This window comes from Hibiscus syriacus, unplaced genomic scaffold (assembly GCF_006381635.1).
Source record: "Hibiscus syriacus cultivar Baekdansim isolate YM2019G1 unplaced genomic scaffold, ASM638163v2 tig00109957_pilon, whole genome shotgun sequence".
Classification (NCBI taxonomy): Eukaryota; Viridiplantae; Streptophyta; class Magnoliopsida; order Malvales; family Malvaceae; genus Hibiscus; species Hibiscus syriacus.
This window is the reverse complement of record NW_024062539.1, coordinates 1,728,430-1,751,766: the sequence shown is the minus strand read 5'-3', so window position 1 is coordinate 1,751,766 and position 23,337 is coordinate 1,728,430. Positions and strand designations below refer to the sequence as shown.

Here is a 23,337-nt window from a genome sequence, read left to right as displayed (position 1 = left end):
GGCCACGTAGATTGAAAATAGATGAATTAAGCTTTAATTTGAGATAATTCCAGCCTTAAATTCATCCAAAAAGGAGGGGTGACTCTTGGGTTGCCTTGCTTTGCTTGCAAATGGAAGAAAAGAGGATAAATGAAGTCATAGGATGAATGTGGACATCCTACATGTCCAAATCAGCTTCTCTCTTCAAATTCCTTGCTGATTTTATCACTTAATTTGGTGGCTAAATGAAATAAAATCATCTTTCATTGCTTGTTCCCTTGTAGAATATGATCAGCCTTCAAAAGATGATAAAGGCCTTGAATGCTAAGTTTTGAATGCTGTATATTGCATGTCCCCTTGCTTGAACGTGAATGACCTTCAATGGGTGATAAAATCAACCTTGAATGCCTTGAATTGGTGAATTAAGATGGCCATCAATTGCTTGTCTCTTCGTAGAAGATGAAAGGACTCTTCCTTGGCTCAAACTCCTGTAACAAAATTCCAGCCTGCACTGTCTTCAATAAATCGATCATATCTCAAACTCCCGATATCGGATTGAGGTGATTCAAAAGGCATTGGAAAGATAAGAGATAGAGGAATAATTTCCAACTGATTTTTGGACCCAAACACGTGTGTATCGAATCCAGAATTAGAAGACATTCTGACTGATATTCTTACATCTGTTGAGACTGTTCAGCTTCCCTCTTGCACCTAGACACAAAAGTAAGAGATGTTTATGCTTGAATAAAATAAAATAAAATAAGAACATATTATGAAAACATACAAAAAGCTAGTTTAATTAATGAACCAGTTTAAATGAATGAACTTGTTTAATTAGTGAACTAGCTTTATTGAATTAAAGAGGATACTTAAATGAAGTAGCTTCATAAAAACCTACATGCTTTGATGAACTCAAGCTTAAATGAAGTAGCATGCTTATTTATTTATGCAACTTAATGTCATGAAAATTCATGAACAAGTAAAAGATAAAATCCTCCCTTAAACTTGGTTGTTCCTTCTCCACGTCCCAGCCTTGAGTATGATGGTGGAGGTTCTTCTTTTGGTTGAAAAAGGATTATGAAAATCTAAACTTGGTTTGAAATTCCCAGATTAAGCTCGAATAAGCTTCTAGAAGCTTCTCAAATGTAAACAACTTGCCTCGATCAAATGATCTCAAGGAGATTGCAAAAAATGATGTAAGGCACATAACCAGGATCAGATCATTCCCTCCCTCTTTAAAGCGATTCGACCACGAATCAAAAATATCAATAAATGAACAAATCTCAGTGGCAAGTAAGAAAAAATCTTTATCCTAGGTAGAATAATCCAATTGAGTTCCTCGCCCTTTAGAAAGGCTCATCCCTGAATTACAAACATCTTTGGGAAAATGTTCTTCATCACCAAGAAAAAAGAAGTCTTTTCCATAGATGGAGAAGTTCTTTTGAACTCCTCGTAGTGGCTTGCCAATTATTTCTTCTATGACGTCTTTTCTCGAATCGACCTTGGTGACAACTCTTTGTATTTGAATCATCCCACTGAAAAATGAATCAATGTTAGAAGTAGCGAAATTGATAATAAATGAAATGGAAATATCAAACCATGGAGGATGCTTGATGATTTTGATTGGTGGTTGTTGCTTGATGTCTTTGATGATGAAAAACTTCATTGTATCTTCTCTTGAAATATAATCTAGGGATGGTTTATGTTTGATTATCTCCATGACTGGTGATGAGTTCGGAATCTCCTTTGAAGTGTTCTCATGATTCTGTAATGATAAACCAAGACTATGAGGAAAATAAAGGTTAATGTAAGATGAAATTTCCTTCTATTCTTCTTTTCCACATTCTTTCTTTTCGCTTCCAAGTTTTTCAACTACACTTTCAATCTTTTTAACTCCAATTTCTTTTTCTTCTCTCTCAATGTCATTTTCAACTCTCGTTTCTTCTTCCTTTTTGCAAACACTTTCTTTTTGAAGTTGTTCTTGCAATTGTGTTTCTTTGACAAAATTATCAAAACACACTTGAAGACGAGCTAGACTTTCTGGATTGAAAGATGCAAAATTCCTTGGCTCACTTCACGTTGAACTTTTGGCATTGCTTCTTGTTAGAAAAGTGGGGTCCTCCTTGTAAGATCTTCTTCTACATTTAGGTGTAGAACTAGAAAAAGATCGATTATCGTCTCTCCTTTTTAGTTGTGTTTTGATCTTCGATGTATGCATTTGTGAACAAGAAGGTCGTTCAATCATTCACTCCAATTTCTTTGAGATTGGGTCGAGATTCTTTTGAAACAAACTCCTTATCTCTCGTGTCATGGCTTGCATTTGCAAGTTTAGTGCACCACCATCATTTTGGTCGTCACCTCCTGAAATATGAGAATTGTCTCTAGAAGTACGAGACATTATTGGTAATAAAAAAATGAAAAATAGACCTCACCAATACACTCCAAAGAAAAATATTAATGTCACTCCACTCGTGTTTCACTCGGGATGGATTTTACCCTTGATGTTCACTCTTGCCTTTTACCGCTCTTACTTTCCTTTAAAGTTCTTGTGAAACTCCCTCGAGACTTACAAGGTGTCTTGTAGACTTCGATTGAAACAGTTGTGGCTTGGTTGAAGAATAATGTGAGTAAAGAAAGAAATGGCTACAAGAAATAACGAAGATGGGAATAGATAATGAAATCGTTAAGATAATGAAATAAATGATGAAATGAATATGAAACATTCTTAATTATTTTTTTCAAAGAAGAAAAAGATTGCTCTCGCCCTCTTTAAATTTTTCTTTTTTTCTTTTCTTTTTCCCTAATTTTTCTTCTTTTTTTCTTTTTCATTAATTGGGAGAGAGAAAATGATACGCTTACTGAATCAGCTCGCTCTGATACCAAATGATATGATCTTGATTATATGTTCTGAGTCATATACAATGTTTCCCGATCATGATTCTAGTAAGAACTTCGCAGTGCTTTGATTGAAGACTGAAAATGTACAAACAATGTTACAAGAAAGAAATTGATATAAGTAAATTGAAAATGAAAGGTTGTAGGTTATGATAAAGTGGTTTGAGGGTGATGGAATAGTGATGGTTTTTGTGGTTTAATGAAATAAAGGAAAGTGGGGAAAGTGTAGTGGTGATAATAATTTATAGTGTGGAAAGAATGGAAGTATGGTGAAGGTAAAAGATGTTATGGCGTGAGAGATGAATGATGAAATAAAAAGTATGGATTATGACCCGCTAGCTATATGGACCTAGGAACCAACAATATACAATGATTGAATCAAAGTGATAGAGGACGGAACGTGACCCACTAGCTATATGTGAGCTAGGAACCAACGTTATAAAAAAATGAAATGGACGAAGGCTTCAATACTGACAAGAAACTGATAGAGTTCTAATCCAAGAACTAAAATGAAAGAAACATTTCAAAGAGTATATTATGCAAAAAGTTCTAAGTATAAATGTCATGGAGGTGCCTATGAAGAGTTTTTACAATTAAAATAAAACAATCACCTAAATGCAATTTAATTCAATTAAATGACTTGTCATTCTTCTGGCTGGACATGTAAATTGAAAATGGATGAATTAAGCTTTAATTTGAGATAATCCCAGCCTTAAATTCGTCCAAAAAGGAGGGGTGACTCTTGGGCTGCCTTGTTTTGCTTGCAAATGGAAGAAAAGAGGATAAATGAAGTTATAGGATGAATGTGGACATCCTACATGTCCAAATCAGCTTGTCTCTTCAAATTCCTTGCTGATTTTATCACTTAATTTGGTGTTTAAATGAAATAAAATCATCCTTCATTGCTTGTTCCCTTGTAGAATATGATCAGCCTTCAAAAGATGATAAAGGCCTTGAATGCTAAGTTTTGAATGCTGGTTATTGCATGTCCTCTTGCTTGAACGTGAATGACCTTCAATGGGTGATAAAATCAACCTTGAATGCCTTGAATTGGTGAATTAAGATGGTCATGAATTGCTTGCCTCTTGGTAGAAGATGAAAGGACTCTTCCTTGGCTCAAACTCATCCAAATCATCCATGCATAAAATTTCCCGTAACAAAATTCCAACCTGCACTGTCTTCAATAAATCGATCATATCTCAAGCTCCCGATATCGGATTGAGGTGATTCAAAAGGCATTGGAAAGCTAAGAGATAGAGGAATAATGTTCAATTGATTTTTCGACCCAAACACGTTTGTATCGAATCCATAATTAGAAGACATTCTGACTGATATTCTTACATCTGTTGAGACTGTTCAGCTTCCCTCTTGCACCTAGACACAAAAGTAAGAAATGTTTAAGCTTGAATAAAATAAAATAAGAACATATTATGAACACATATAAAAAGCTAGTTTAATTAATGAACATGTTTAAATGAATGAACTAGTTTAATTAGTGAACTAGCTTTATTGAATGAAAGAGGATACTTAAAAGAATTAGCTTCATAAAAACCTACATGCTTTGATGAACTCATGCTTAAATGAAGTAGCATGCTTATTTATTTATGCAACTTAATGTCATGCTAATTTATTAACACTCATGCAAATTCATGAACAAGTAAAAGATAAAATCCTCCGTTAAACTTTGTTGTTCCTTCTTCACGTCCCAGCCTTGAGTATAATGGTGGAGCTTCTTTTTTTTGGGTTGAAAAAGGATTCCGAAAATCTAAACTTGGTTTAAAATTCCAGATTATGCTCGAATAAGCTTCTAGAAGCTTCTTGAATGTAAACAGCTTGCCTCGATCAAACGGTCTCAAGGAGATTGCAGAAAATGATGTAAGACACATAACCAGGATCACATCACCTTTTTCTCTTTTCTCTATATTTTTCTTCCTATAAAATATATCTTTATTAAAATTTTATCTTCAATCTCCGTCATTTGAACACATTCCTCCTCTCATATTAAAAGAGATTAATCATGACTAGTTGAATCAACATCACTATCAACCCGTCTAATAATCCTAAATCACTATCTCTCCTGTTGTGTATTAACATTGGTGTGGTGAGTATGATGCTCATTCTTCGAACAAAAAATCAATATTGAAGGTTGATCCTAAGTAAGTAACCTCGTACCCAAATTTGAAAATAGGATCAAGACCCAATCAACAAGAGAGGGAAAGGGATTACAAGCAGACTTGACAAGGTTAGAGTTAGAAGGAATACTAGTGAGAAGACCAAGAGAAAAGTTCTCATCACCATGAAAGTTGCATCGATGGCAACGCACCATCTGATGGATAACTATGGGGAAGCATCGCCTGAGCACTGGCTGAGGGATCACGTTACATCAACACACTAATTTGTAAATTTTCACATAAATAGTATACGAGTATTACATTGGGTAGTTTGCTTAGCTATAAAAAGTAGTTAAAAAGCTAATTAAGAATAATATCATATTATAAATATATGGTGTCATTATAGTGTGAACATTCTGTTAAATTCTGATAAGATCTTTTAATCGTAGGGTTGAGATCTTTCGACATTTTCTAATATGCATAACTAGCGTAACATCGACACACTAAATTGTAAAGTTTCACATAAAAGTAGTATAAGAGTATTACATAGTGTAGTTTGGTTACCTATAAAATGTAGTTGAAAAGTTAACTAAGAGAATTCATCAAGTAGAGTCGGTAGATAAAGGGAGTGTTGTTTTTCCAAGAAGTATGCATGTAAACGAACTGAACAAACACGAACGGTAGTATGTTCATGTTCGTTCATTTAACTTTAACTGAACAAATGAACAAACGCGAACATGAACGAACAAAAAATTTCTTGTTCGTGTTCGTTCGTTAAGGAATGTAGCTTGTTCGTGTTCATTCATTTAAATGATAAACAAACACAAATGAGCGAACATAAATGAACACAATAAACGAACGTTAACGAACACAAACAAACGAACGTAAATGAACACAATAAATGAACATAAACGAACATAAATGAAAATATATTTTTCCTAACAATTTTAGGATTATATTTTATTTAATTGTTTTGAGTTTTTTATTTGTATTTAAAATTAATTGAATTTTTAAAATATTTATGAGTATCAAATTAAAATTTATTGGACTTTAATATTTTAAATGGGTCTAGAGATTGGACTAAACATAAATGAACGCACATAAATGAACATAAATAAATGAACATACATATTACCGAACGTTCACAAACGTAAATGAGCGAACGAGCCCTCTGTTCATGTTCGTTCTTTTAATTAAACGAACACAAAATTTTGTTTGTGTTTGTTCGTTTAATAAATAAACGAACATAAATGAACTTCTTGCCGAACGGTTCACGAACTGTTCAATGAACATCCAGTTTGTTTACAGGCCTACCTAGAAGTCTTAGGTTTAAGCAGATGCATCTAAGGGTCTCTTTATGTTGTCAATTACTAAAAAAATTATGAACATATATTACATTATAATTACCTTTAATTATTAAAAAATTTAAATATATATATATATATATATATATATATATATATTCTACACCACGCGTCGCATACCACAACGTACTACTAAAGCGACGTGCCAAAACGTACTACAAACAAATTTTTCCTTATTATATAAATATTAAAAAGTATAAGGATTTATTTAAAATTAATCATTAATTCAAATTTAATTTTACTTTTAATAGAATTATAATTCTTGTTTTTGAATTAATCATTGTTATCCGATCTATTGATCAACTAATCTAGATCGGGTAATGCAGAGGCGAGCGCGACCCTCCCAACCCAATTTGCTCCATTCGCAAATGTCAGGATTCGAACCTCTGACCTTACGTAAGGGACCTAATATCTCATCCCACTAGACCAACTGGTTGTTGGTAGAATTATAATTATTCTATAATTATTTTATTAAAAATAATAATTAATTTAAGTAAATTATTTATTTAGAATTAAGATTTGTAAATCATTTAAGTTAGGTTACCGTCGGAGACTTTAACTCACCGAAAAACTCGTCGAAAAAATTTCCTAAAAATATCATGTTATAAATCCAACACTGCCTGCATAAAGGTTAGCCGGCGCCCATGCGTTTCAATTGATTTGCACGAAGAAGGTGGGTTTTAATTTTGAATAGGGAATTACATTCCAATCCCCTATATTTTTTTTATTTAGAATGGTTAAATTTCTTGAAAACACCCATAGTTTCTCCTATTTATATTTTAGACAAACGATGTTTTTGTATTAATAGACATGGCAAAATTACAATACACACACTTTTGTTTTAATTAAATGGCCAAATTGCATGTAAACCCCCTCACTTTTCCCTGTTTAGATTTTACAATTTTAGGTTTTAAATCTTTTATAATTTGTACTTTATTTTTATTTTGATAATTAATTTCGAATTTATTTTTTTGATTTCAATTAACAATTAATACTCTATTTTATTCATTATTTTTATTAGCATTAATTTCATATCATTTTATATTATTTGTTATCATTAACCTTAACAATTTGATAAATTTACTTGATATTAATTGTGACTATTTGAGTCATGATAATATTAATTTTGATAAGTAAATTTTAATATTGATCATTAATTTTAATTTTGATGCTTAATTTTAACTTGATATTCATTTTTATCGTTGCTTTTGATTTAATATTAATTTTGATACGTAAGTTTGACTTGTTGTTAATATTAATTATTAATATCGATTTAATAAATTTGAACTTTTATTTATTGCTTTTGTGGGTTTATTCGTAGATTTATAATACATTTCTAAGTTATGATTGTTACATATTTATTTAATTTAAAGTTCAACTCGGGCGTGTAACTTGTACATTGATGTTATGACATTTCTATTTAAACATTAAGAAACGACTACAAGCATATGATTTAGAATAATTAGAATTAGGCAGTTAATATTATCTTAGAATTGAAATCTTTCGACATTCCCAATTAGGCCTAGTTATTTTTATTTATTTTATTTTATGATGGCAATGTCTAAAATGGGTTTATGCTTATTAGACGCCCGGATAAGGCGATACTCGTGAAACATTAGATTCCAATTTTCTATATTTTTTGTCTGAATCAAAAAAGGATGAACTGCTAGACCCCTTCACTAATTAGAACGTTGAGATATCTCATAATTTTTTCACTAATTATAGGGTTGAGACTTCTCTTATTGTGAATTTCTCGTTAGGATGCGTTCGAGTGAGATGTCCTCATTCGTACAATATGAAATGCCTTTCTCTTACCACTAGATTGATGTTACGAATATTTTGTCAAGATATCTCTATTGGAGTGTCCTTGTTGAGATACATCCTTTTTAGCGTGAGATATCTCTACACTTGTCGTGCGGAGAAAATTTTCTTATAAAATATTATGATTTCAAGGCATTATTGTAAAATCGATCCATTGTTATGAGAATTAAATAATCTTAGTGGAATATTGAGATAATCATTAGAGAAAAAGTTTCATCGAAAATGGACTTATTAATGGTAGATTAAAATCCATAATTATAGAGACATATTTATATTTATAATATATATTGTTATCATAAAATATGAATGATTTAAGTGATCAATTATGTTATAAAGTCGTAAGGTATTACAAGTATCTTGAAAATAAAAGTGTAGATACCTTCGGGGTAATCTTCTACAATGGATTCAGGTATACTTCCGCAAATCTAATATTTATTTTATTCTTGATGGTTTGGCATGATTATATCATGTTTTGATTTCATATTTATTTATGATTTGGTTCTAACAATTAACGGATTAGTTGAATGATATCGATGTTAATAATAAGTCTTGTCACTAGTGAATAGACTTATTAATTTTTGGTTTAAAGTTGTATCAATTCAATCATATCTATTAAGTTTTTAAACAATTCTTTGATGATTAATTTTTGGTTTAAAGTTGTATTCATTCAATCATATCTATTAAGTTTTTTTTAACAACTCTCTTCATCAAAGATTAAGTATTTTCATCAAATAGTTTTAACCTCTCAATTCATTTCCTCTCCACTATATAAAGACTAATTGGGACATAATTTAGACATAGAAAATATTCTAGAAAAATATTGCCCAATTTCATTCTTTTTGGTGATAAAAAAACTAAGATTTTCTTCGATTATTCATTGTTAATGTGTTTACTATTTTTATCGTTTGTTGTTACATCTTGTGATACTGACGTTTGACGTTACTCAAAATATCGAGAAGAGTACGAATGTCTCAAAAAAAATTGTTTATGCACATATCAACAACTTCTTTTGTTTATTTGACTCTATCCATTTGATTTTGATTTTATGTTTATATACGAATAAGCAATTTTATTTGTTAATTTTAATTTTATATTTTTATTTTATTCAATTCAATAATAATATATATTTGTTCTAATTATTATTTTCACAATTTATTTTTTTAGATTAATGTTTTTCTAACGTATTATATTATAAATAATATTTTACTTTTATAGCATAAATTATAAAAAGTAGTTTTGAAATTATATCATATAATAAATTGAATTAACTTTAGAGTAAATTACGTGTTTAATATCTAAACTATCAGTTTTGGTCTATTTTAATACCTAAACTTTCAATTTTTTTAAAATCATACCTAAAATTTAGTTTTTGTTTCATTTTAGTATCTCGCTCAAAATTTAATGTTAAGTTTTGAATAAAAATAAAAGTTTAGGTACTAAAACGGGCCAAAAATTAATAGTTTAGGCACTAAACATGTTAAGTTTTTAAAGACGAGTACTGAAATGAAACAAAAACTAAATGTTAGGATAATTTTAAAAAAAATGACAGTTTAGGTACTAAAATGAATCAAAACTAATAGTCTATATATTAAATGTGTAATCTACCCAACTTTAACTGAAGTGTAACATATATATCATTTGTTTTTAAATCATAACAAGATTTTAGATGATCATAATGGTAAGGTGCGAAGCCTTTCCTCCCAAGATTTTTAGTTTGTATCTACTTCTTTATGTATATTACATAATTTTTCTCTAATAAAACGATATTATTTTATATGATATAATTAAAAGTTAAATTAAAATGGTTTAAGGTTTCGTCTTGATTAGTCTAGATCGACCTGCGTCACATACTTGACTTTAGTATGTGAGTCTTTTAGCAGGGATTTTTTTTGCATTTATAAGGACTCTAACTTGAGAAATTGCTTAAACGATATCAAGTTATTTATCAATTAAACAAATCTTGTTATTAATTTAATGGTATAATCAATCCAAATCCTAAAACTTAATAATATTTAATCTAATTTTCCTTGAAAAAACATTTTAATTAAAATCCAATCATATTAGAGCATTCTATGTGCTGAGAGAAAATTGGGAAATAGTGCGAGAAAATTACGAGGGATAGCCACGCAACGAACCAAAGCGTAATTGAATTGATGCTCTTCCTTCCCTTTTCTTCTACCTCCAATCCATATCTTGTTTCGCAAAATTCTCAATTTTTATCCTTTTTTGTTTTTTGTTTATATATTCAAAAGCCAAACAAAATCATAGGTTGAAAGGCTGAGAAAGGAGAAGGGGAGAGATGATAACGCGATCGAATTTAGCTGAGCAATTGAGGGATTATCAGCTTCGGTCTAAGCATGATTGGGCTTCCGTTTCGTTTTTCTCATCAACGTCCAATCTCTCATCTTATAGGTATACCCTATTCCAAGATTTGCTTTCTCGGTTTTGCGTTTCGTTCTGAATATGAAATTTTTTTCGTTTGAGCTTTGATCGATGCGTTACAGATATACCAGGAAAAGTAGTAGGATTAGATTGGTAAAGGGATTAGATCTAGCTTCTCGGATATGATTTTTTTTATAAAAAAAAACAATTTCGTTTATTTATGGATTTCATTTTTTTCAATTTTTTGATACATTTATTAAGAATGGGAAAAATGGAAAAGGAAAAGGCTTGAAAGATCCTTGTTGTCATTGTATTATCGTTTTCAAATATAATTGAAATCTTATGGGGTCAAAGAACTGGAAACCGACTCTGTATTTTCATGAACTGCTATTTAGTAATAGTCCCTATGATGAGCATTGGACCTCAAGAAGGAAACAAAAAGAATGTTTGAAATTGTTGATTTCATCTGAAATAGATTACTTAACTGCTGAAAGAAGCGTGCTGCTGGGGATGGGGTAGATTTAAAAAGTTCCTCCTATGGACGTCTCATGTAGTTGATTTGGAGGAGTTTGTGGTAGAGATGACTATGACTTTTGGTTAATTCTGTTTGCCAACAATTTTAAGCTTAACTGTTAATACTTTCTATAGCAGAATGCTTGTCAAACTTCTGGAAATCGGAACTTTACCGATTGTTTGGATGTGCTCAGATTATTAGGCTTAGGCTCAGTCCTTACGTGCCAGAAGTTGAAAATAATAATCTGGATTTCGTGTTACTTGTGGAATCATTACCGCTTCGATATGGTTGTAATTTGGCCGAGAATACCTGTTTTATTTCATTTGGATACGCTTATTGCATCTTCGTTCTGCTAGTTGGTTTTCTCTGTCTCAGCAGATGACCGATTCTAATAGCTGTGCTTTTTTATGTTTGTTGGTGCAGGGTTGATGTTATGGTCTTTGTTATATGGGAACTCGTCATTTTAGCTTTCCTTGTTTTTACAGCCATTTCTTTATATTTTAGGCATATGCAACTTGCCTTTATCCTAGTATGCATCACAATGTTATTGCTTCTCTGCATGAAAATCACGAAGCAAGTGAGGTTGGCCAGGAAGAGGAAAAGAAGGATGCTTCTTCCATTATCCATTTAGAACTACATGAAGGTTGAATGAGTTTTAATGCCATGGTGCCTGGAACTAGCTGATGAAGGATTACGATTTGATGTGATTGCCTGGAAGAAAGAAAAAAAAAGCAGAACCAAGGTGAGCTACTGATTTGAGATTCAAAGTAGGGATGTTCTTATTGAACATATGGCAGTTAGTTTTAAGGTATGGTTTCTTTCTCACTACCTTTGTATGCAAGGGTCAATGGAATTATATTGTAATTCTAATCAAAGTGGGAATATAGTGAACATTGTTTGCTTCATTTTGTCATTAGTTTAACATTTAGTTAAACACATCCAACGATTGAAATGGATGCCGTTAGTGATCGAAATATTTTTTTTCTTGTATTATGTACCAGCTCAGTTGATTTACAACAGATCAAATGGTATTCGGGACTTCAAGTTTCCCTGCTGTTGGAAGAGTTAAATTCCTGCAAATTTGGCCTTATTTGGTTTAACAATAGATTTTCACAGATATATGTAAAGATAAAGATATGCCACTGTTGCACGTTTGGTTCACTATAATGGAATAGGGGTGGGGTAGAATGTTATCCTGTAGGAATTAAATAGGTTGTAATAAGTACGAGTCTTTCGGTTGGATTGAATGGAATAGATATGTAATATGAATTTAGATTATGGATAATGAGTGATTCAGTAAACCAGGCCTTCGAATTATTGTTGATCATTGAATCAGGCCTGAATGAGTTGACTGTTTATGCCAACCAAACGTGCTGCAAGTAATGGCAAACTGAACAAATAGATTATAAGATGAGCATCTTTGATATGGATGCTTTTTCCTTGAGTTTGTGGCAGGGTATTTGGGCTTAGGAGATCCAAAGCGTTTTGGTATGTTTTGATGGGCATTATATATGATGATGATGCAACCATTGCTCATTCTTATTGGGTTCAAAGTGGTTTCCATGCTTTTATCACCCACTTGAGATGTGCAGTGATAGATTGACCAAGGAGATGGCAATGTAATGTCAATGTGCTTAAATTATGCAGTTTGTTTGGGTTGGGGGGGGGGGGGTTCAATAAATTTTCAAATAACTAGGTACTCGGATTTCCAAAAACAGATGGCATTCATTTGATGGGAAATAATTAAAAACGTTAATAAATTATTTCCCACAATCATTGACTAAATAAAGTCTTTGAATATATATGTTATATAAAATTATTGTTTTTTTCCCCACAAATAGATAAACACAAAGATGTTCTAGTACAGAACACATATTTTTGGGGGGGAAGAAACAGAGCAAAAAGCATGAGTGTGTTGAGAAGCTAAGGGTTCAAAGTTTGGAGGTGGCCAACTTGATTAGATCCTTCCTAAGAATCTTGCCTGATGGGTTCTTGGGGATGGAAGCCACGAATGCCACTTTCCGGATTCTTTTGTATGGAGCAACCTGTTCCATTCCATTTTCAGTTTCCTCTACTACTCTACAAACCAATTCATCGGAGTTCATTAGTTCTCTTTCCAGATACCTGTGTACCCACGAACTCCATCACTTGGGTCTCCGATATATCGTTTCCCGGTTTTCTCACCACATACGCCATCGGAAACTGCCCCACCTCCTTATCAGGAAACCTGAAACGCATGATTTTCTTTATAGCATAGTTTAATATATAGTAAGAGGAAAAGAGAAACAAAGGAATGAAAGCAACATACGGAATAACAGCAGCATCTACAATTTCAGGGTGGGTAAGGAGCAATGCCTCAAGCTCAGCAGGACGAACCTGCCCAAATCAAATTTACCAGAGTGAGAGAGAGAGAACCCATTCCATTTGGGGGAGGGAGTTTCATTCATTCATTCACCTGATACCCCTTGTACTTGATCAGCTCCTTCAACCTATCAATTATAAAAATGAAGCCATCCTCATCGATATAGCATACATCTCCTGTCCTCAGCCATCTCTCTGAATCAAGAGTCGATGTTGTTGCTTCAGGATTACTGAAATAGCCTACAGACACCCAAGATTTTCAACCACAAAACAAACAAATCAGTCATTGCCAGAGACAACAGGGAAACTAAAAGCACAGCCATATGCAAAAACCACTTACTTAAGCTGACATTGCAAAGCTAATAACAACTTTTAATCTAATGATAAAGAAATGAATAATCATCCTACCAGGAGATTTGTCTTATTTTAATGGTGACAAAGATGAATAATTAGCGTGGTGGCGGTACCTTTCATAACGGAGGGGCCCTTAAGCCAAAGCTCACCCGTCTGATTCACCGCTAAAGCCTTACCACTCTCCGGGTCCACAACCTTCCCGCCGTACCATACCTCCGGCTCTCCTCCAACGAGTCAGTCGACGCACCAATTCCGGTCGACTCCGTCAACCCGTACACCTGAAGAATCTTAACATTCAGATACTTCTCCAAGAACCCCTCGATCACTTCTTTACTCAGCGGAGCCCCACCCGACAAAGCCGAATGCAACGAGCTCAGATCGTACTTCTTCCGTATCTGATCGGCGGCGTTCACCATCGCCACCAGAATCGGCGGCACCAGAGGGAGGTAGGTGGCGCGGTACTTCTCGATCGTTGACAGCATGTCGTGCATCTCGAACTTCGACAAAACGACGACCATCGATCCAGATGCCAGCAGCCCGGTGGCGAACGCTACTAAGCCGTAGATGTGAAACATGGGAACCGTGCAGATGAATCTTTCTCCTACCTCTAGGCTGAACCGGTTTATCACAGTTTGTACCATCGCTATCAGGTTTCGATGAGATGAAACCACCACCCCCTTGCTGGCACCGGTTGTACCAGACGAATAAAGCAGAGTCTCCGTGTCGTCTTGGTTGACTCGGTCTCTGACTCGACTTCCACTCGGTTCCGTCTCCATCATCTGCACTAAAGTCGTGACGATCTTCGCTCCCACGATTGGGATGGTGGAGCCGGCTAATTTAGGGAGCAGTGGAGTATTAGTAAAGGCGAGAACCGGCAACTTGTTTTCCGATTTCACCGGCGCTGTTGAGAGGGTTCGTAGTGGTTATTATAGCGCCCAGGGACATAACAGAAAGGCAAACAATGGGGAAGAAGATGGAGTTGGGTGAAAGGAGTAAGACGACGTCGCCTTTCCGGATCCCCATATCGCAAAGAGAAGTGGCGACGGAATCAACCGCCATCCAAAGATCGGAAAAGGTGAGGTGGCGGCCGGTGGCGGCGTCGATGAAGGCAATTTGGCCGTGGTGTGCTCGAGCAGAAATGAAGGTGGTGACATCGAGAGAATCGTTCTTGGGGAGAGGAATGGGGTTGCGCTTGCTTAGAAGGTAGAATTGGACCGGCAAAAGCCACTTCTCGGATCGATTGTCTAGCTCCTATTTTCCGCCATGGATATGGATTTTCTGTTACGGTGCTGCACTTTAGATCGGTTTAGTTTTGTAGCAAAATTTTTAGAGTCGGCGGCTGGAAGTCTAAGAATGTGAACTGTGGTCCCTTTTTTTATTTCAAAGAAAAGTGAGCTAGTTTGAGTTGTAACAAACAGTACCGTGGTAGTATCCGTACGTGGCAAGACTACAGTCGTTGGATGGAAACGAAACATTAAAAGTTGAATATGTTGTCGTCAGATCAAGTGAGTAATTGAGAAACGTGTTTGACTGTTTAGTCGCGTGTGGACTATATGCATCTCCACTATATATGGTCGTCACTCCACACCTCTCCCGACTTTACCGACCTGTTTTTCTTTTTATTTTTATTTTCTTTAATAAATTTCTTTTATTACCCAAAATTGCAGCCAAAAAATTCAAAAAAATAACAGAAATTAAAATATTCATACTTACTTGTTTTCCAACAATTTGTTTATGTGATTACATGTCTCACTACAATTAAAATTTTAAATAACATAATACAATAAAATAGTCCTTTAAATGTTAAATAGCATAAAGAAATGTACATTAACAACACAATAAACCAACATAAGATGTACAAAATAAAAATATTACATAAGAGTATCAAGTCTCAAATAAACACAAGATGTTCATATTAAAAACATCACACAAGAGTATTAAATCTCAACAACACAATAAAATCAACACAAGATGTTCAAAAATAAAATACCACACAAAAGTATCAAGTCTTAACAACATAATAAAAGAAATAGTAGGATCACTAAGTATTTCAACATTTCAAAGTAAAAATTTTACAAATCATCCAAAGTATTAATTGTCTCGTCAATTATGATCTTCGGTTGTTCTAAAGTTAGATCATTCATGGTTACATCACACGAAATAAAATAAAAAAGATTAAAATATGCATTTATGTTTAAACTTTAAATATTGAATAAACAAAAAAAGAAGCAATCACCTTCCTCCAACTCTTCCAATGCAATTAAACTTTCCTCTATTATAATAGGTGATCGAGAGATGCATAACCAATCTTGAGTGCAAACAAGTGCTTCAACTATTTTTGGAGTCAATGAAGTGCAAAAAGAATCATGGATGCGACCCCCCGTATTAAAAGCCGACTCAGAAGCTACAATCGAGATAGGTATGGAAAGTACATCTTTAGCCATCCTATGAAGAATCGGGTATCTTTTTGGTTAATCTTTCCACCATTGTAGGAGATCAAAATTTGAAACATGAGACTCACAAGCATCTTCTAAATACTTCTCCAACTCATTTTTGTTGGCACTAGTTGTAACACCCCCAACATGTATCCCATCCGGATACAAGTCCAAGGTGTCACATTGACATTTCAAATCATTTACTTATATAAAATAGAGGAGAAATTCAGACTTTATTTAAATAAACTAAATAATTTACATACATTAAATCAAAAAGTTTACAAAAGATTATCAGAGCATATACAATTTAAATTGTTAGGTACATGCCAACGCTATTTATTATTACAAAAGAACCTACAGTTAAATTTCTTCTGATATGATCTCTGATGATGTTATGTTGTCTCTATTGCTTATCCTTTCTTTTCATACTTCTTGGATCCTACGTGTGAAACACTCACACGCTAAGTCACAGATTTAGTGAGACATGTTTGCATAAATGAACTAAGGAAACATGCAGTTACATACTTCCATAACACATATTTACATACTTTCATCTCTTACTTGAATCATTATATCTCACACAACAAAACACATATGATCATGCATTTAACAAATAATAACATATCACCTCATAAAATGTTAATTCTTTTTATATCTTTTATTAGCCAATGGTACATTACTGAGAACTAAAGATATGTGAGTGCATTGAGGTTGTGCACAAATGATGTCACCACAGCTCGTATAATTTGCTCGGAGTACCATATAAAATGTCCTGAAGAACCATACATATGTCTCGTAGGACTACATAAATGTCCCGAAGGACCACATAGAATTGTCCCTAAGGACCACATATATGTTCCAAAGGACCAAATATATGTCCCGAAGGACCGCATATATATTCCAAAGGATTACATATATGTCTCGAAGGACCGCGTAAAACCCTCGACTCTTATATCACATAACATAGGCATTACCATTTATAGTTGTCACATATTCACATCACTTATATCACATGGTATGTAATCTCATAACTTATTATCACGTAGCTCATGGTCTCATAGCTCATTGTCATATAAATCATATCACATAGGTTCATCTCACATAACATGTAATCACATACTTATTATCTCATAGCTCATGTTACATTTTCATATAGTCACATAGCTTATCTCATTTTCCTTTTAATCACATAAATTAATTATATCAGTTCACATAGTTTATCACACAGACATGCATTCACATAAATCATGTATAAAAATGCACTTAACATCTAGGCATATGCATATACTCATGTACACATAAGCATCATATCAATAACATACTTATATTCATGTACTCATGTAATCTAATATAGGAATTAGACTCATCGCAAGTCTTAATTCCATAAAATAACCAATACATGATATCATGTACTCACCTTAGCCTCAATAGTCAACACCAATCTCTTATCTCTCTCTCGGTAAATCTTACTTCGTCAACTTTTTCGGACTTTGCTTTCGCTCGATATCTACACGAATATACAATCCATATAAATATCGGAATACGAATTACTCTAAAAGATTCTTACCAATGCAACTAAACAAAGCACTAAATTTCAACTTGAGTAGTATCGGTACTACAAGTACATTATCGATACCTCTATGCTTATAGTATCGATATCACCCACAGTATCGATACCTATTCTTGATTCTGAAATTTCATTACAAAAATGGTATCGATACTTCCACATTGGTATCGATACCCATGGTACCATACTACCACTTCGGTATCGATACCCCATGAAGAATTTGCCAACTTTCGCCTTATGGTATCAATATTGTTCATGCAATATCGATACCTACACATAATTATCACCTATTAATGCCTTGTAGTATCGGTACTGCTCATCCAGTACCGATACCACTAACCCATAATAACTCCTTTAACCTAAAAATTATCAACACTTCACCTAAACTCCACTTTTAGAACTCTTTTCATGCCATTAAACTCAACTATACTCACTTAAACCATCTTTTATCACTATAACACATTATCATCTTCAATATCTCATCATAAATCTTGAAACCAATAATCTTACTAAACTTTCAACATGTTCTAAACTCATTTCTAACATTTTAGACTTCTTATTCCAACTTATGACAAGTCAAATTTATCAACAAAATTCTAAAAACTACATCATATCAGCAATTTATTTCTAAACCCTTTTTACAAATTCCTTTCTAATTCTCTCCTCTTGTTGTTTTAATCATATACAAGTTTTCCTTAAGCTTATATAATACTCAAGCCTTCAACACCAACCCCAAAAGTTGAAGAAATCAACAAAATTCATAATCTTAACCTTGAAGTGGAGCTCACAGGCAAAAAAAGAGGACAAGAATTGTGTTTTTAGATATCTCTCCAAAATCCATGTGCTTATCTCTTAATAAAGGAGATAAAATATCCTTTAAAATGAAAAGACCATAATACCCTTCATTCCTTACTTCTTTTCTATTTAATCCAACACTAAGATATTCTAATCTAAGTCCCTGAACTTTTCTAATTTTTAAAATTAGACCCAAAGTTTCAAAATCTTACAATTTAGTCACTAACTTAGTTTTTCGGATGTTACACTAGTTAACAAACAACTCGTATCCATTTGAAATTTTGAAGCGATAAGTTGTTGAAGATCAATCTTACCTCCACTTTGAGTACCACCTTGAGTGAAATTAGATAAAGAAGTAGAAGTGGAGGAAGACATATCACTTGTCTTTGAACGAGGAATTGAAGAAGCATATGAGTCAAATAAAGATTGCAAAACCATCTTAATTTTGAGGCACAAAAGAGTGGCTTGTGTTTCATCATAAGAATCATGCACAATCCAATTAACATAATTCAACTTGTGCCTAGGATCAAGGATCACAGCCACAAACATCATAATATTGATATTATCAATGTTCCCATAATACTTTTCATACTTAGACATCATTTGGGCTGTCATTTTCTTAATACCGTCATCATCATCACTTATGTTGAAAATCATTAATCTAGTCCCATAAATCTCGTATGCATAATGGTTACAAGTCATATAACGAGAACCAGATAACCTCAATGTTGCATAATAAAAAAATGTTCAATAAAGGTAAAAACCTACTCACCCTCTTTCAATCATCTTCAATGGGACCACCACCAACCTTTCTAAGTTCCCTTAAACAAGAAGAGTATTTCATATATAAACTAGAAAATGCCTTTTTAAACTTGATAGCAGATTCACACATTAGGAAAGTTGAATTCCATCTAGTCTCAACATATAAAATAACAAAACTTTTGTTATCCTCTTTCTCCTCTTCTATGCAAGTTTTAAATTTTTGAAGTCTAGCGGGAGAAGATCGAACATATCTCACAAGAGTTCAAACTTTCATAATGGACAAATCAAGTTTTTTCAAACCCTTTTTCACAATCAAATTCAAAATATGGGATGCACATCTCATATGTAAATATCGACCCTCCAATAAACTATACTCCCAAATGGTAAGTCTTCTTCTCAAGTATTCAATTGCTAAATCATTTGAGCTAGCATTGTCTACAGCTACAGTCATAATGTTTTTCAAACCCCATTCAATCAAGCATTTTCAACAGCTCTGCCAATAAGTTGTTCGGAATGACCATCAATTAGACAAAAATTAATTATCCTTTTATGCAAATTCCATTCTTGTCCAAGTGTCTGTGGTTAGACAAACCCTATAATGTAAGTTCTTAAAAGTCTTTTTCAACTCATTTATTTGTTCAACGAAAAGAGCATAATAATCTCTAGAGGCAATTGTACGAGAAAGAAGCTTAAAGAGAGGATTTAAAGCCTTGCATAATTCAATGAAACCTTCATGTTCGAAAAAAGAAAAAGGCAATTCATCCACAATAAGCATTTTAGCAAGCTTCTTCCTACACAAATCATGATCAAATTTCCAGCATTTTGGAACACTAACTATTTCAGTACTTCCATCTTCATTTACCAATGTTTCACTTTCAAAATCAATCAATTTTTGTTTCTTATCCAAATTTGGAGGATATTTTTTGCACCTACTAATGTAATTTGCTAAAGGTGTAGTGTCATTTTTGGTTTTACAACCAATAAGTTTTTGACAATACTTACAAGTAGAAAAAGTGGGATACTCCTCATCAACAGAAAAATGACTCCACCACTTGGACTTCCTCTTTCTCTTTTCGGTATTTTTATCGACAAAAACTTATTTTACTGTTGAATTTTGTCTTCCCTCCTCATCAGACTCCATCATCGAGTCAACAAATACAGAATTCAAATCTCCATTCTTATCAAAAGATGATATATTCTGTAAATAAACAATCAAATATATTACAAAATGTATGCATTACATTTCATTTTTTATAAATTAGTTTACTAGATTAGTTTTTTTCGTTATTTACCCAAAAAATATAGCCCTTACATGATATTGAAATAGAGATTGGCTAGGGTTTTGGCTCGTCATCTTCAAACGTTGAGAGGGAGAATCTGTAAAAATCAACAACTCAAGTTCATGTTGAGTAATAGATTTTTTTACTAACAGTAAAAATGAATTACAAATGATAATTGGAAAAGACGAATGTAAGAAAAACACGCGCAGCTGAAAACATGCAAGTGATTATAAAAAAGGTTTCTTTTCATATAACCGTTCAAATAAGAAAACGCCATTTAACACCCAAGACGGTAAGTGATTGATTAAATGGACTGCAGTGATAACTGCATATGACTAAAACTAAAAGGGAAGCTAAACATGAGCCAAAAATGTGAGTGACATGTTTAACTGCTTAGAAAACATGGAACACTTGGTTCATCCATCTATGATATGCATTCAAATTTTCAATAGTAATATTACTGAACAAGAAATTTCTTACACCATTGCAGATATAAGGAAATGATAAGACCAGCCTAGCATGTTTCCCGCATATTCATGCATACAAACACAAACGCGCACACTTTTATTATATAATGCTACTTACCAAGAATGGATAAGCCCACAGAAAGGTCCTTCAAAGAGTGTGCATGTTTGTGATCATAATCCATGAGGTCAGCATGTGAGTGGGAGTGACCTGCAGATAATTTATAAGTAAATGAATTATCTAATAGCATAATTTAACCAACAAACGATTATACAGATTGCCCTTACACTAATTCTGTCAACTTGTTTGGGATCAGAATTTAAGATTTTACTTCTTTTAATAAGATTAATAAAAGAAACAAGGAGATAGAGAAAGAAAAAGCCTAAGAATGATGCTTTAGCTGGCAAACCTCCCTATAATTTCACATATTCTATAGGATCACATTATGATTTTCATGAAAAGACGAGTTTTGATGCATCACTAAGGTGTTGATGGATATTAGGAGCCTCAGGCTAATGCTGAAGACACTTTGGTTTATAAATCTACTTAGGCTACTCAGGAGTTACAGCTCCATTTGCAATTGCAGTTATAGGCCTTTTTGTTTGGATGGGATAATAAGGTAACTAGCATTTTCACAAACAAACCAAAGTCACTGTTCTTTGAGAACATGTTTTATGTGAAGTCATATTAAGGAGACATCAATCTTTTATTAGTTAACATTTACCCCCTCCCCTGAACCAAGAATGCAAAAAATCCATTTTTTTACAACCATTGGATCATTAAAACATAAAAAGCATGCAAAGCATATATTGTTGTGAAAGGGAAGCAGTAGCCATGAAGTTTACGCACAGCAAATGCCCAATCGAAACAGTGTTAGCTATGACGAAAGGAAAACAGACCAGGCAAGAAAACAAATGATGGTGCAGGCAGCATAGAAAACAAACAAAAACAAATGATTTTCAACATTTAAGTCACGAATATTTGCATCATTAAAGCCTTCAAAGCTATATATTGAAGAAAAGAAGAAACTTACAAATTGAAAAAACAGAGAGGAATGGAGCTGAAGAAAAAGAGAAAGGCGAGATTTGAACTTTGAAGGGCGTCCAAAAATTCTAAGACAGATAACGAGAGGAAGGGGATGACAAAAAATAGGAAATTAGGGATTGAGGGTACAAACAGCTCTGGGTCGGCGTGGTGGAGTATAGAAAAGACTAAGGTGGAGTACAAAAATATCTTTGGGTCGAATATAGCCCAAATTTTTTTCGGGTTTTCGGATAATCCGAACATGATTTTTTATTGATCCGTATCCGATCCGATAAATCAAAAAAAATTCAGATATCCGATCTGAACTATCCGAAAATTAAAAAACAGATCAGATATCCGATAATCTGGGTCATAATAAGGAGCCATCAATCTTTGATTAGTTTACATTTACCCCCTCCCCTGAACCAAGAATGCAAAAAATCTCTTTTTCAACAACCATTGGATCATTAAAACATCAAAAGAATGTACAGTGTATATTGCTATGAAAGGCAAATAGTAGCCAGGAAATTTACGCACAACAAATGCCCAATCGAAACACTTTTAGCTATGACGAAATAAAAACAGACCAAGCTAGAAAACAAATAATGGTACAAGCAGAAGAGAAAACAAATGATTTCCAACATTTAAGTCACGAATATTTGCATCATTAAAGCCTTGAAAGTTATGGATTGAAGAATAGAAGAAACTTACAGATTGGAAAAATAGAGAGGAATAGAGCTGAAGAAAAAGAGAAAGGCGAGATTTGAACTTTGAATGGCGTCAAAAAATTCTAAGGCCGATAACGAAGGGAAGGGGATGATGAAAAATAGGGAAATTAGGGATTGAGGGTACAAACAACTCTGGGTCGGCATGGTGGAGTATAGAAATGCGCTAAGGTGGAGAAGAGAAATAGCTCTGGGTCAAATATAGCCCAAATTTTTTTCGGGTTTTCAGATAAACTGAACATGGATTTTTATCGATCCATATCCGTTTCGATAATCCGGAAAAAATTTCGGATATCCGATCTGAACTATCCGAAAATTGAAAAACGGATAAGATATCCAAATTTTTGGATCGTATCAACAGATCAGATCGGTCGAATCAGATTTTTTTGCACACCCCTACCTACAGGGACTTAAAACCCCCAAGTAATGCAAAGTAATTGATTTACATCATCTCTCATGTAAAATCCCGTTTTTGTCCAAGTCTTTTTTTTATTACGATTATTA

The 23,337-nt window shown here is 33.4% G+C and overlaps 1 protein-coding gene, 1 long non-coding RNA gene and 1 pseudogene across 5 annotated transcripts; 1 reads left to right on the top strand and 2 right to left on the bottom strand.

The window, feature by feature from the left end:
- The first annotated feature begins 10,227 nt into the window (after positions 1 to 10,227).
- Positions 10,228 to 12,397, top strand: LOC120211053. 3 transcript variants are annotated; one of them, XM_039209677.1, is made up of 3 exons: positions 10,228 to 10,311; positions 10,423 to 10,582; positions 11,490 to 11,964. In XM_039209677.1, exons 2-3 carry the CDS (start codon positions 10,470 to 10,472, stop codon positions 11,695 to 11,697), a joined length of 321 nt encoding a protein of 106 aa, XP_039065608.1. In that variant the 5' UTR covers positions 10,228 to 10,311; positions 10,423 to 10,469; the 3' UTR covers positions 11,698 to 11,964. The 3 variants fall into 3 exon arrangements, 2 of the variants coding, with proteins under 2 accessions (XP_039065608.1, XP_039065607.1); XR_005524563.1 differs by adding an exon at positions 12,068 to 12,397 and having other exon boundaries at positions 10,260 to 10,582; positions 11,490 to 11,808; XM_039209676.1 differs by having other exon boundaries at positions 10,260 to 10,582; positions 11,490 to 11,963.
- Positions 12,398 to 12,951: 554 nt separating this feature from the next.
- On the bottom strand, positions 12,952 to 15,046 carry LOC120211093 (annotated as a pseudogene).
- Positions 15,047 to 16,544: 1,498 nt separating this feature from the next.
- On the bottom strand, positions 16,545 to 22,986 carry LOC120211058. 2 transcript variants are annotated; one of them, XR_005524566.1, is made up of 6 exons: positions 22,820 to 22,986; positions 21,206 to 21,295; positions 20,653 to 20,717; positions 20,343 to 20,538; positions 17,634 to 17,723; positions 16,545 to 16,655 (listed from the first exon to the last, which is right to left on the bottom strand). It is a non-coding gene; the product is annotated as an uncharacterized LOC120211058 (long non-coding RNA). The 2 variants fall into 2 exon arrangements; XR_005524565.1 differs by lacking the exon at positions 22,820 to 22,986 and adding an exon at positions 22,119 to 22,271.
- Between the last annotated feature and the right edge of the window lie 351 nt (positions 22,987 to 23,337).